The sequence below is a fragment of the Hermetia illucens genome, chromosome 6, assembly GCF_905115235.1.
Source record: "Hermetia illucens chromosome 6, iHerIll2.2.curated.20191125, whole genome shotgun sequence".
Taxonomy (NCBI): domain Eukaryota; kingdom Metazoa; phylum Arthropoda; class Insecta; order Diptera; family Stratiomyidae; genus Hermetia; species Hermetia illucens.
Window position 1 is genome coordinate 89,604,254 of NC_051854.1, and position 12,019 is coordinate 89,616,272.

General features: G+C 44.3%; 1 protein-coding gene across 2 annotated transcripts; it reads left to right on the forward strand.

The window, feature by feature from the left end:
* The first annotated feature begins 7,930 nt into the window (after positions 1-7,930).
* On the forward strand, positions 7,931-9,266 carry LOC119659640 (kelch repeat and BTB domain-containing protein 3-like). 2 transcript variants are annotated; one of them, XM_038067840.1, is made up of 4 exons: positions 7,931-8,094; positions 8,168-8,393; positions 8,567-8,673; positions 8,746-9,266. In XM_038067840.1, the coding sequence occupies exons 2-4, from the start codon at positions 8,222-8,224 to the stop codon at positions 8,998-9,000; spliced, it is 534 nt and encodes a 177-aa protein (XP_037923768.1). In that variant the 5' UTR covers positions 7,931-8,094; positions 8,168-8,221; the 3' UTR covers positions 9,001-9,266. The 2 variants fall into 2 exon arrangements, with proteins under 2 accessions (XP_037923768.1, XP_037923769.1); XM_038067841.1 differs by having other exon boundaries at positions 7,931-8,093; positions 8,154-8,393.
* Positions 9,267-12,019: the final 2,753 nt, after the last annotated feature.

Here is a 12,019-nt window from a genome sequence, read left to right on the forward strand (position 1 = left end):
GGGTTTTTTAGTCTATTTCTAAAAGTTGATAATATACTATTAGTAAATTTTTTGAGCAGATACCGGAATGGGACATCTCTCGAAGATTAGATTTCACATAAGTGTTTTACAGAAAACCCTTAAAAGGGCTGCAGATAAATAGATTCTTCATAAATGTGACTTTAATATACCACGCGAATGTCAATTATTCCGGGTAATTATGACGTCAGCATCTGATTTGCATGGCTTTGGAAGCAGTAAACTCGCTCGAAATTGCTAAGTTTGAACTGCTATAACTTTGGCGTTAATTACCTGATTTCCATGAAATTTAGCACATATATACGAAATATTGTCCCCTATGCTGGTACAAAATTCGGAAGTCCCAGGATGAATTTAAGGGGGTTTTTCAGCACATTTCTAAAAAGTAGTAATATACTATTAGTAAGTTTATTTGAGCAGATATCGGAATGGGACATATTTTGAGGCCTAGATTTCATCTAGGCGCACCACTCCGATTTTTTTCCGATTTATGCCAAAACTAATATCAGTTTCGGAAAGTACAAATCGAGACCTTTCATTTGATACCCTACACAACTATATCCGGTGAAAAAAATTTTTGAATCCCCCTTTTGCATGTATGGGGAGCCCCCCTTTAAACTCCACCTAAATTTATGCCACTCACTGTATGCGTGGGATTTCATAGTTCCCATCTGTCCACCAAATTTCGTTCGGATGGGTTTAGCCGTTTTGGAGAAAAATGCGTGTGACAGACAGACAGACAGACATTGAATCGATTTTAATAAGGTTTTGTTTTACATGAAACCTTAAAAAGGAATATCACACCACATTACACCCCTTGTCGTGATAGGGGAGGCTGTAGTAGTTGAGGGTGCTAAACACATGAACCTAAAAGCTAAGGATATTGACCCTCAAAGTGGTAAGAAGTTCTCGATTTAGAATATACTGGCTAATGCTGCTGTCAAAAACAAGGAACGAGCTGCCCATAATGTGAGGTGGTAGAGCCTTAATGCTGCTAAACACACCAAACTTTAAAGTTTAATCTGTCGAAAAGCAGGAAGACCTGTAAAAGCATTCTGACTGGCCATAATTCACTACCTGGGCATATATGGTCAGAATAGGAATTTTCCAACAAGATATGTGTCCATCCTATTATGAGGGTTAATATGAATATGTGAAAATGTGTGACCTGGGAAGGTGTCGCGTAGACAGCAGAAGAAGGCACTACGAAAGAACAACTCCTCCTCTTTGGGAATGAACATATGGCCGTGACAGAATGCCCATGTGTTGTGTTATCCTGAAAAATCGGATGCAATAAAGCGGTATTTTCGGCGGAGGTGGGGACAAGCTGGTAATTTCGGTATGGTCCACACTGGACGCAGTAAGCACTTCGGTTAGCGGTAGTGGACACAAGAAGCATATGCTCTGAAGTTCCCACTTAGTTCTGTGGTGCGCCGTTTTGATTGCAAAAACTCCTAAGATCACGACTCCTGTGATAAGAGCAAAGAGGTAGAGTCCAGCAGGAAGGAAAGCAGCACTCTGCAACAAGTCCTTAAAGAACGATTCACTAGGTAAACCTGTAGTCTGGCTCTTGTTAGGGCCGGACAATCACAAAGGAAATGTCAGGACGTTTCTTTATATTCTCTGTAGCTTTAGCAGTACAAATTGTAGGATTTGCCGAGTTTGGCGATATGGTTTTGTATTGACTAGTGCTCCGAGTAGACCGCTGTACTCTTGTATGTTTTTGTATGCACCTATTATAAAAGGTATTGCGTTTAGGTATTTTTATAGGCGGACCAAATTCTCCTTGATTTGGCGCAGGTGGTGAGCCTTCGCCATCTCAAGTCTGCGGCTGCTAATGAATACAAGTAAATTCTGCTCTCGACAATCGCCAGCGAGACAAAGACTATGCCCACCGAAGAACTTCCGTGAGGGGAGTCCTGTCTGGCCAGTCTGTCAGCCCGCTCATTCCCTCTATATTCTTATGACCGTGAATCCAGAAGAGGGTGGCCTTGAGCGTGTCGCCCATATTGTCCAGTGAGTTTCTGCACATTGGCGAGTGCCGTTAGACTCGGCTATGCTGTATACATCTGAGACTTCACAGAGTATCTTTTTCCGTCTGTAAAAAATAGTGTATCATAGCCTTGCAACGCTTTGTCGGACTTCCACTTTGTCTTGGTCAGAAAATGTGAAGTTCGGCTTCTGCATGTCGTGGTCCGCAGGAATTGGTTAGAGTGCCCGGACTACTTCATATAGGATGTTAAAATGGCTGTTGGGCTTTCACAACGATATCTCGTCGTCGGCATACGCTGCCACTTTCACTTCGCTCCTGTTGAGTACGCTAGAATTTCGTCCATCACTAGCAACAAAACTCTCGGAGAGATGGGGCCAAAGTTCCTCTGTTGTGCTAATATTTGTACCTGATATCTTCACCAAACTTCCTCTAGTCCTTTGAAGAGGTTGGGAGCCTTCATAGCGAGATATAGATCGAAAAGCGTCCAACTGTAGTCTGTGGATGATCTCTGGTCAAACGCTCTCCAATTCTCCACTCTAAGAGTGCCATTGTCGTTCAGGGATGGTGCTATTAATGGCTTCTTTCAACCATCACAGTTCTCCGAGCTGTGGAAATTCAAGGTTGTTGTACTCCCTCCTGTTACCCACAGAGAGATCTCTATCGACTTGTCGAAAGTCGACAACAACGCACACCGGATATCAAAGACTGCCGCTGTGTTATTGACAAGAACGGTACTTTACGGCAAGCATCATATCCGAGCTCTGGAAAGCGCAATGGTGGGACCCAAAATTGTGGTTCAGTGAATTTTTCAATTCGGTTATTCAGGAAACTAGAACACCAATTGACTGGCGAGAGAGTACCATAGTTCCAATATGGAAAAAGAAAGGTAGTCCAGCAGAATGTTCAAATTACCGTCCGAAATGGTTCCTGCCCAGTCAAGAACCGTGGAACTACTGACGCAATACATGCTGCGCGATTACTCATGCCGAAACACCGTAGGAAGCATCGCCCTCTTCACATTGCATTTCTGAATCTAGAGGAAGCGTTTTACCGTGTGCCACACGGACTCATCTGGTATGCTCTACGACAACACTTATTGGCACAAAAGCGTCCTCTGGGTTCAATTGCACTGCTATGATCGGAAAAGTAAAGTTGGAAGTGGGGCGGGTGTATCAAAACCGCTTCGGGTCTCTGTCGGAGTTCAACAAGGAAGCGCCCTCTCACCACTCCCCGCATGCAACGCGGTCTAAAATCGAATCTGAATAAAACAGAATTCCTGAGGACTGATATTCATGAAACGGGCGCTATCTGTGGCATTGACCTACCCAGAACTGAGCGATTTAAATATCTCGGTCAATGCTATCTGCGAATGGAGAATTGCGTTATGAAATTCCCTCACTTGTTAGGTGAACCTGGATGAAGTGGTGACGAGCTGCTGGTAGTTAACTAGGAGACAGCAGCTGTCGAGCGCAGCAGTGAAGGTCCACTGGTGTCCTGCTCAAGAGCCAGAAATAAAAGGTCATGCATATTCTCAGCAAGATTGCTAAGAATAAGGAGGCCGGTACAGTAAACGACTGGCAGATGAGCTGAAGGCGAGGCCCACCGGTCTCAAACGCAATCGATCTCAAGACGAGGTCGAAAAAGATCACAAGCGGGGCAGAGTGGGCAAGAGCTCGGATGCTAAGCAACATCTGGAGAAAAGCAAGCAGCAACAGCCAGCCGACGAGCCACGAATTATGAAAGCCTTCAGCAGCGTGGCTAGGAGCCACTTACGTATGGCGCTGGTAGATGGTGATTCCGCTAGGGGCAAACTAGTACCGGAGGTGTCGGCCAATGTTGACGGCAGGGTGTCGGAGATAGTTTTTGAGCATCTCGTGTACCCCAAAGGCAAACACATGTATCCATCCCCTGCTTTAATTTCTCTCAGGTTGTCCGTGGGTTCGACGTTATAGCTAGCGAGGACTAATTCCCCAGGGAATTTCCCGGTTCGTACGTCGCTAAGATAAGCGGCGCCTGGGAGGGCGCAAAGCTCAAAGTCATCCTCTAAGATGGGATTCCCAGGAGACCGGTCGCTCGCATCTGGTTCCCGAAGATTCACATGGATAAGGATAAGCTCGTCCAATCCCTGCGCCTTCAAAACCCCAGGATTCGGATGGACGACTGGGTTGTTATCAAAGGAAAAGGCCGACTATAAAGTGCGATTCGGAGTCAGGAATGCAAAGGTGCTGCAAAAGCGGACGACGTCTTGGATCTAATCGACGCCGCCAACGAGCTGTTAGAGGAGATGATGATCGACGGTCCGACAGGGACTGAAGAATCCCCCACGAAAGCAGATCATGTTATGGGTAACGCAGATAAATCTGCAGCACTCTAAGTGCACCTCGGCTAATCTGCTTGTCTTCCTCCTAGAGGAAGGCAGCGACATCGCACTAATACAGGAGTCCTAGGCGGGAGGTGACCGAAAAAGCCCCAAAGCAAATATTTTAATTTATTACACAGCTCAGGAGACGCTGATCAAGACAGCCCTAAAGCATGTATCTTCGAGGAAGAGTTTGCACCCTTTTCCGTGTCTGGATTTGAGTTCCAGCCACCTAGTAAAACGTATATATTTCCTCGGCTTACATGACTCACGAACGATTAGCTCCGCCAAAAAAATTACAACAACGAGCACCATAACAACAACTAAGGGCAACTTTTAGATAGGTTGCGATGCCAATGCGAGGCATACGCTTTGGGGCAGTTTGGAAATCAACGAAAGAGGTGAGTCATTATTTGATTTTATTATTAATACAGACCTATCGGTGTGTAACAGGGGCCGTACACCAACCTTCCATTTCCCCAATTTGGAGAGCTGTGACGGTTGGGAGAAGGATATCACCTTACTAACCGACAATAGGATTCTTAGAGTGGAGAACTGGATAGTGTCCGACCAGAGATCCTATCCAGATCACAGTTAGATACTTTTCAGTCTAGATCTCGCCGCAGAGGTCTCCAATCCCTTCAAAGACCCCAGGAGGATCGACTGGAGGAAGTTTAGTCAAGTAATTAAGTACAAATTCTTCGGTGTACAGATTGTCAAGACTGCGACGACAGACGACACATCCAAGAGACACAGACAGAGTGGAAGGTCGGGGCTCTGGAAAAGGCATTCGATGCAGCCTCTAAAGTCTTGTGCCCTGCTAAATACAGCAAGAAGGAACTACCACCGTGGTGGAACGAAGATCTCTCCAGCCTCAGCAAGCTGACCATGTAAGTCTACAACATCTGTTACAGGCATAAATATTGGTAGCCATACAAGGACTGCCTGAAGAAGTACAAGTCGGCCATTAAGACCGCTAAGAGGCGGCATATAAATTTCCGGGCCCAGATAACATAATGCCAGTCATACTACAGAAGCAGCAGAAAAGGGTTGTGTCGTGGCTTGTTGAGATTTATCGGAGCTGAATCTCTTTAGAATACGTACCACGAGACGCGTACGAATGGTTTTCATTCCGAAAGCGGGTAGGCGCAGCATGAGTCCACGAAGCACTTTCAAGCAATCAACCTCACCTCTTTCGTATTGATGACCCTAGAGCGGATCCTTTTATCTAAATCCTAATACACCTACATTAAAGGCAAATCCACAGAAACCGCTCCTTACGGGGTAATTGGCACGGATGAGTGGTCACTGCAGTGCAAGCACTATACCATAGCTGCCTTCTTGGATCTGGGAGGTAACCACTTTACCAGTGCGGTGAACAGAGGCACGCCCCAGGGTCCGGTGCTCTTGTTAATAGTGATGGACAACATTTTACGAATATTGGACAGCAGCGGGGTGAAGATAGTTGGGTATGCCGACGACTTGGTGATATTAGTGGTAGGGATGTTTCCGTCCATTATGAGCGACATCGCGTTGCGAAAGTTGTGCCGGTGGGCCGCAAGATATGGATTCGGCATAAACATTACCAAAACGGAACTGATGCTATCTACCACCAAGACAAGAATTCCTGAATTCCACCTACTATGGCTGAATGAACAAAGATTGGTTCTTTCCTCCAATGTAAAGTATTTGGATGTAATCCTGGATCTTAAAGTAAATTAGAGATTAAACATAAAACTGAGGGTTAAGAAGACCTATCTAGCCTTCTATACCTGCAAGAAAACCTTCACAAAGAAATGGGGTTTCCGGCGCAGGATGGTTATCTGAATGTTTACCGCTGTGATGCGTCCAATCCGGGCGAACGAACTGCGAGTGCAGGTGCTGCTGGGGCTCTGAAGTCCTGCCCGGCTGATGCTCTCAATCCACTCCTGCATCTCCTCCTCCTAGACCGCCATATTAAATACGTTATAGCGTGCAGTGCGTCAGACTACGCGAGTCCGGATGCTGGATAACGAAGTCCAACGACCACAGTAACATCCTGGACGAAATACCTAGGGAAATCATACATACAGTGTATCTGAATCGTATGGTCTCCCAGGTTTCGCCAGTGTATTCCAAGCAGAAGCACTGGCGATACTGTAAGTCTGTCGATGGGTGAAACATGATCCGAGCCCCAAACGTAACGTAGCCATTCTGACTGACAGCCAAGCGGCCATTAAGGCCTTGTACTTAGCGGCGATATCCTCTAGGGTGATGGGGCAGTGCAGAAAGCGGCTGATCAACCTGGACGGCACATAGAGAGTAATGAGCCGGCTGACAGATTAGGCAGGCGAGGCTCTGCTCTTGGCAGTCCTTCCGCGGGTACAGTTGGTGTTTCGGTTACGACTGTCAAGGGCGGAGTCTACTTGAACAACTTAGCAGCCGCAGACTTTAGCTCTGGAGAAAAGGGAAACCTTCAGGCACTTCCTCTGCGATTGCCTAGCTTATAGCTAGAGTTAGGCTATGGACACTTGGTAAACCATTTTTTGGTGACCTCGGAAAGATTTCTAGTTGCATTTTGGGCGAGATGCTCTCCTTCGTGAATACTACCGGCTCTGAAGATCTGAGCCGGCTGAACTCTGCCTCCCTGCTCTCATGATAGCAGTCACGGCCTTAGGAGTTTGTGGCATCAAAATGGCGTATTACAGCGCTAATTGGGCGCTTCGGAGCCGCCACTGATATCTACCTACCCATGCTGTTCCATCTTGGCTTGGAGTTTTATTAGCACCTTTTCAAGTGTAGGGGGACATTCCCCGGGGTGTTGCTTCGTTTCATCCACTGCCAGATCGGTATGCCTCTAGAACATAACCAGCAAGCAAACACATCCTCGTTGGTTTAGTGAACCAACTCCTAGCCCGGTTCTACACACTTTTGGCCCTTCCAAAAACGGTTTCCAGTGACCACCGCAGGGGTCGTGTGAAGACTTACCTAATTATGCAACCTAAACCTGAAGCATAATCAGACAAGGCAGCCAGGAAGGAGGTTCAGGTTACGCAGGGGAACCCATAGTTTACACATAATTATAACGTCCTTATCTCTACTATCGAACAAGGTAAATTATTCATGGTGGAATTAATTATTATTAGTTTTGGTTGGGTATGTAATTATCAATATTAAGGACACTCAGGTGGGCCACTGAAAAACCTTCTAGGGTTTAGGTCCTAGTGGAATAGGTTTTTGAAATTCCAAAATTTGCTTGCATTTGTAGCTTAGCAGAAGGATAGGACTCATTGTGCCAATAAGCATAGTAACAGCTTGACGTCCACAGGACATTTCGATTTGGGAAAATACTCTTTTGTTGCCTTAGCTACGGGGTTTGAATTATATTTTCGATTGATTACCATCACCAGTTTCGTGCTACTTCTGAGTTCTAAAAGTTTTGGTGAATCCAAAAACCTGTGGTTTGTGCTAATATGGATCAACTCAGCGCAGACAATCACCTTGAATCGATGGATAGCGGGTTTTCAAATGAAATAGAGGCATGACCGCTCCCCCATAATACTTAGTAACATGAATTTTAACAGTACATCTGTGTCGCTCGCAAGCACTTAGTGATGCCGATTCGTATTTGTGGTGCATCCAATTCTAACTTGCAGAACTTCGAGATTGCTCTGCGCGTCCGTAATTAAAAAAATTTAGCCAACAAGCTCGTGTTGATCTCCTCTAGCAAATATTTCTTCAGTGGTAAGTACCCAAAGAATCCTTTGTTCTCATATGACTTCACCTAGTGAATCCTACAAAAAGGATCTATTGTTTCATTACTTTGCGGATTCTGAGAAGGAAGTCATCAGTTTGAACCTGCGATTATTGAAATGGCTAAGAAGCACATGCACACTGGAAACACAAGGCTTCGTTCGGATACGGTAACGGGTGTCTTCGAAATGGCAGATTTCTTACGATGGGATGAGTTACCACCGCATTGCATTAGGTTCGTGCAGCGTTCCGCGAATTTAAAGAACTGCATTTCTTTCTGGAAGTTAGCAGGTGAGAAAAATGTTCAGATGGTGCACATATGTGCAGTTGGAATTTGGGTCTTAGCACTACCATGCCAATCGACACTCAAATTAACGCCTTGGTTCCTTAGTTCCTCCCTCCAGTAGTTTAGTATTGCAGAATACAGAATCATCTTATTAAATATTTATGATATCTTATTTTAGACTTCTACTCTCTGCACGGGTTACGAACCTATCTTCAAACTTTTATCTGCAAGTCTTTGAAATATGTCATGAAGAGGACCGATTTTCTCGAGTTGGAGCTGAAAGATGTAAGTACATATAACATTGCCGTTTCTTTGGTTTTCAAGTAATAACCGTTTTCTTCTATACCGTAAAAATAGGTAACGCGTCTACTGAGCGATATCAGATTGAAACGATCCAAATTCCCCTATCGATATGAAATGATTTACTCAGCTTTAATGCAGTGGATAGGTCATAATGTAACCGAACGACATGCACACATAGGAAGCCTTCTGCAGTTAGTAAGGCCCGAGGAGATCAGCGAACATTTTCTTGACGAGGTAGTTCTAGAGAACACCTTGATGATGGAAAATGTTCCTGCTGGAAATTGGCTACTCAATAATTTCAATGTTTAGGAAAAATCACCGAAGAAGTCGATCCAGATACTAAAGCCAATTTTTATAATTGATGACAGTAGTTAATTTTGCGGATTTAAAGACCGATCGTATAGTTTTACGATTTTATTCAGTCTACAGTTATATTCCATTGTATAAACATCCCTATTTTATCATTTACCTTACTTATCTTACTTCAATAATCAATTTGTTAATTTTTTCGCGTCTCGATATCAGTTTATTTATTATTTTATAAATCAACAATAAAATGCATTATTCAATAAAAATGTTGGGTTTTAAAAACTTATCTTGGCTAGAAGATCTAGGTTTGATCTAGCTAATTACGGCAGTACATAGGTCAGTTTAGATACAGTTCAGTTGAGAACAGATGTCACTTACTACGCATCAAAATTCAGTTTCCGTCACAGGATAGCGGTTTTCTCTCAAATATCCTGAAAGCCTTCCAAGGCAAAAGATATCGGAAAACCACTCATTGGTAAAGATAAGGGTCTACTTTGCCAAAGAAAGGTAATACACATGGCTGACATCTTGAGGAAAAAATTTATTGGAAAAATCAGAAAACTTTAGAAATCCTCTAAACAATTTTCTTTAAAGTGTTTTTGTGAGGAGACTGAAATATCTTATTTGAAATCTTTATAGTTATACCATAAAGGTCAAAGGGTAGTATAGGTCCCAACGCGTGGATTGGTACCGACGATGGATCATAAAATCTGGGAAGCGCCTGCTGCACCAACACCAACACCTCTACTACCAAACCCTATCTCCACCTCCACGTGATGACCGCTGGGAGTTCTTTCTTTATGAAAAACTGCAGACGGGGAAGCATGAATGCGAGTATCCTGCGCCTAAAAACGGGACAAATTGTATTAACTGGTGTTCCAGGTTGGGGGTAGGATAGGCTACTACACGGAAAACCGATATTACGAAGCCACAGAAGGGGCCTCGCGCAGGATGGACTTTAAAATGACGAACCCCTGTCCCAATATAGGGCTGATGTAACAGTCCTGCAAGAGATGCGCTGGACTGAGACCGGTTTCCTGGAGAAGAGCCACTATACCACATATTATAGTGGCTATCCAGTAAACCATGTGCGCTAAGTAGGGTTCTTAGCCAGCCAAAAAATGATACCTACTGTTATCGGTTTTGAAAATATAAGCGAACGGCTGTGCACTCTGCTTTTGCAAACCTCATAAACGTGCATGCCCAGAGGAGACTGCAGAACGAAAGAAGGATACCTTCTACGAGGCAGTAGAACGAACCTTCGAAGCCTGACCCAAGTATGAAATCAAAATCATACTTGGAGATTTTAACAGTCAGGTAGGAACGAAGCCCGTATTTAGGCGATACGTTGGCTCCCATTGCTTACGTAGGGATACCAATGATGACAGACTGCGTATTATTTAATTAGCAGTATCGTACGAAATGGTTTTGGAAGTACCTGGTTTGCGCGGAAAACGGTCCACTTTCAACTAAATTGACCATGTCTTGATTGATGGCCGGCACCTCTCAGCATTAATGAATGTCAGAGCATATAGGGAAGCCAATATAGGCTCGGACCACTATCTCGTTGGCATAGTGCTCCGAGCTCGAATAACAACACCACCTAGAATTCCTTCTGACAATCAGGTGATAGTGAATACTGAAGCTATTCATACCACGGCCCTCCTTAATACCTAAAAGGGGAAATGGATGTTGCTATAACAGCTAACAGATGTCCTGGAAAAAGGACGCCTGGGATAACCAACAAGTGTGTGAACTCGAAAAGTATAGGGTGTAGCCACACCAGGCTCGCCAATTTTACCAACAACTCAGCAGGATGAGGCCTTATACACCTTGATTTTCATCCTACGACAGAATAGGCATATTGGAGCGATGGGTTCAGTATTTTGGTGAACTGCTCAACAATTACAGCGGAAAAGAGGCTCCACTCCAGGCAAATCAGATTTTCTCTGTACGACAAACGATGGAAAAACTGTTGGAATATGGTCATCGGTTGCACCACCCTTTCATGTACTTTAAGGCCGCTATGACAGCAAAGCTAGGGTAAACCTGTACATGGGCATGAGAGAATTCGGTATCCCGACGAAATTGATAAGTCTGGCCAGATAAAAGTAGCAGGATCACTCTCGAGACCATTCAACATCAACAATGGTCTAAGACAAGCAGATGCCCCATCATTTGAAAGGTACCATCCTCTTCAGGTCTACCCAATTACTGGCCTACGTTGATGATATTGACATTATGTAAAGAACAACCCGAGATTTAGATGAAGGTAGACTCATCCAAATCGAGCAGGCGGCGCGGGATCTCGGGCTGGACATTAATGAAGCGCCAAAACCAAAACCGAAAAAACGAACAACATCGAATAGCACTGGTCAAATGAAAACAATGAAGATAGGAGACAACAACTTTCAGACTGTTGAAAATTTCTCCTGTCTAGGTTTGAAAATCACAACCAATTACCGCTAAGACGATGAAATCCGCCTACGGTTGTTGGCAGCCAACAGAGCCTATTTCAACTTACAAAAACTGTTTCGCTCGAAACGTCTCACCATAGGGTCAAAGCTCTTACTGTACAAGACTATGATCTTGCCAGTTCTTATGTATTCCTCGGAAACCTGGGTTCCTAGCAAAGACGGTTGCCAACTCTTGGCCGGATTCGAGGAAAGAATCCTCTAAATAATTTTTGGCCCCCTACATGAGGATGACCTACATAACGACGAAATCTATGAGCGATACCACGACCGTCTGGTGGGCGGGTCATCAAATGGAAATGATCCAACCCGGAAAGTCTATAAGGGTAATATCTATGGTAGAAAAATAAGACGAGGCAGACCCTTCTTGAGATGGAACGATGGCGTAGGTTAGGACGCTTGACAGTTAAGTCATCAAGATATGTACCCTGGTGAAATGGGAACTTAGCCAGAATCAGAATAGAGGTGCGAAAATCCTTTAGCTGGACAAAATATCAATTTCAATTTTGTCACTTCTTTCCACGCTTTCCAAAGAATATCTGAAA

Excerpts from the sequence above, each read along its gene's own strand:
- LOC119659640 (XM_038067840.1), top strand. The coding sequence starts at position 8,222 with ATGGCTAAGAAGCACATGCACACTGGAAACACAAGGCTTCGTTCGGAT. Across the intron at positions 8,394-8,566 it reads TTCTTTCTGGAAGTTAGCAG|ACTTCTACTCTCTGCACGGG; the intron begins GTGAGAAAAATG and ends ATCTTATTTTAG. Across the intron at positions 8,674-8,745 it reads TCGAGTTGGAGCTGAAAGAT|GTAACGCGTCTACTGAGCGA; the intron begins GTAAGTACATAT and ends CCGTAAAAATAG.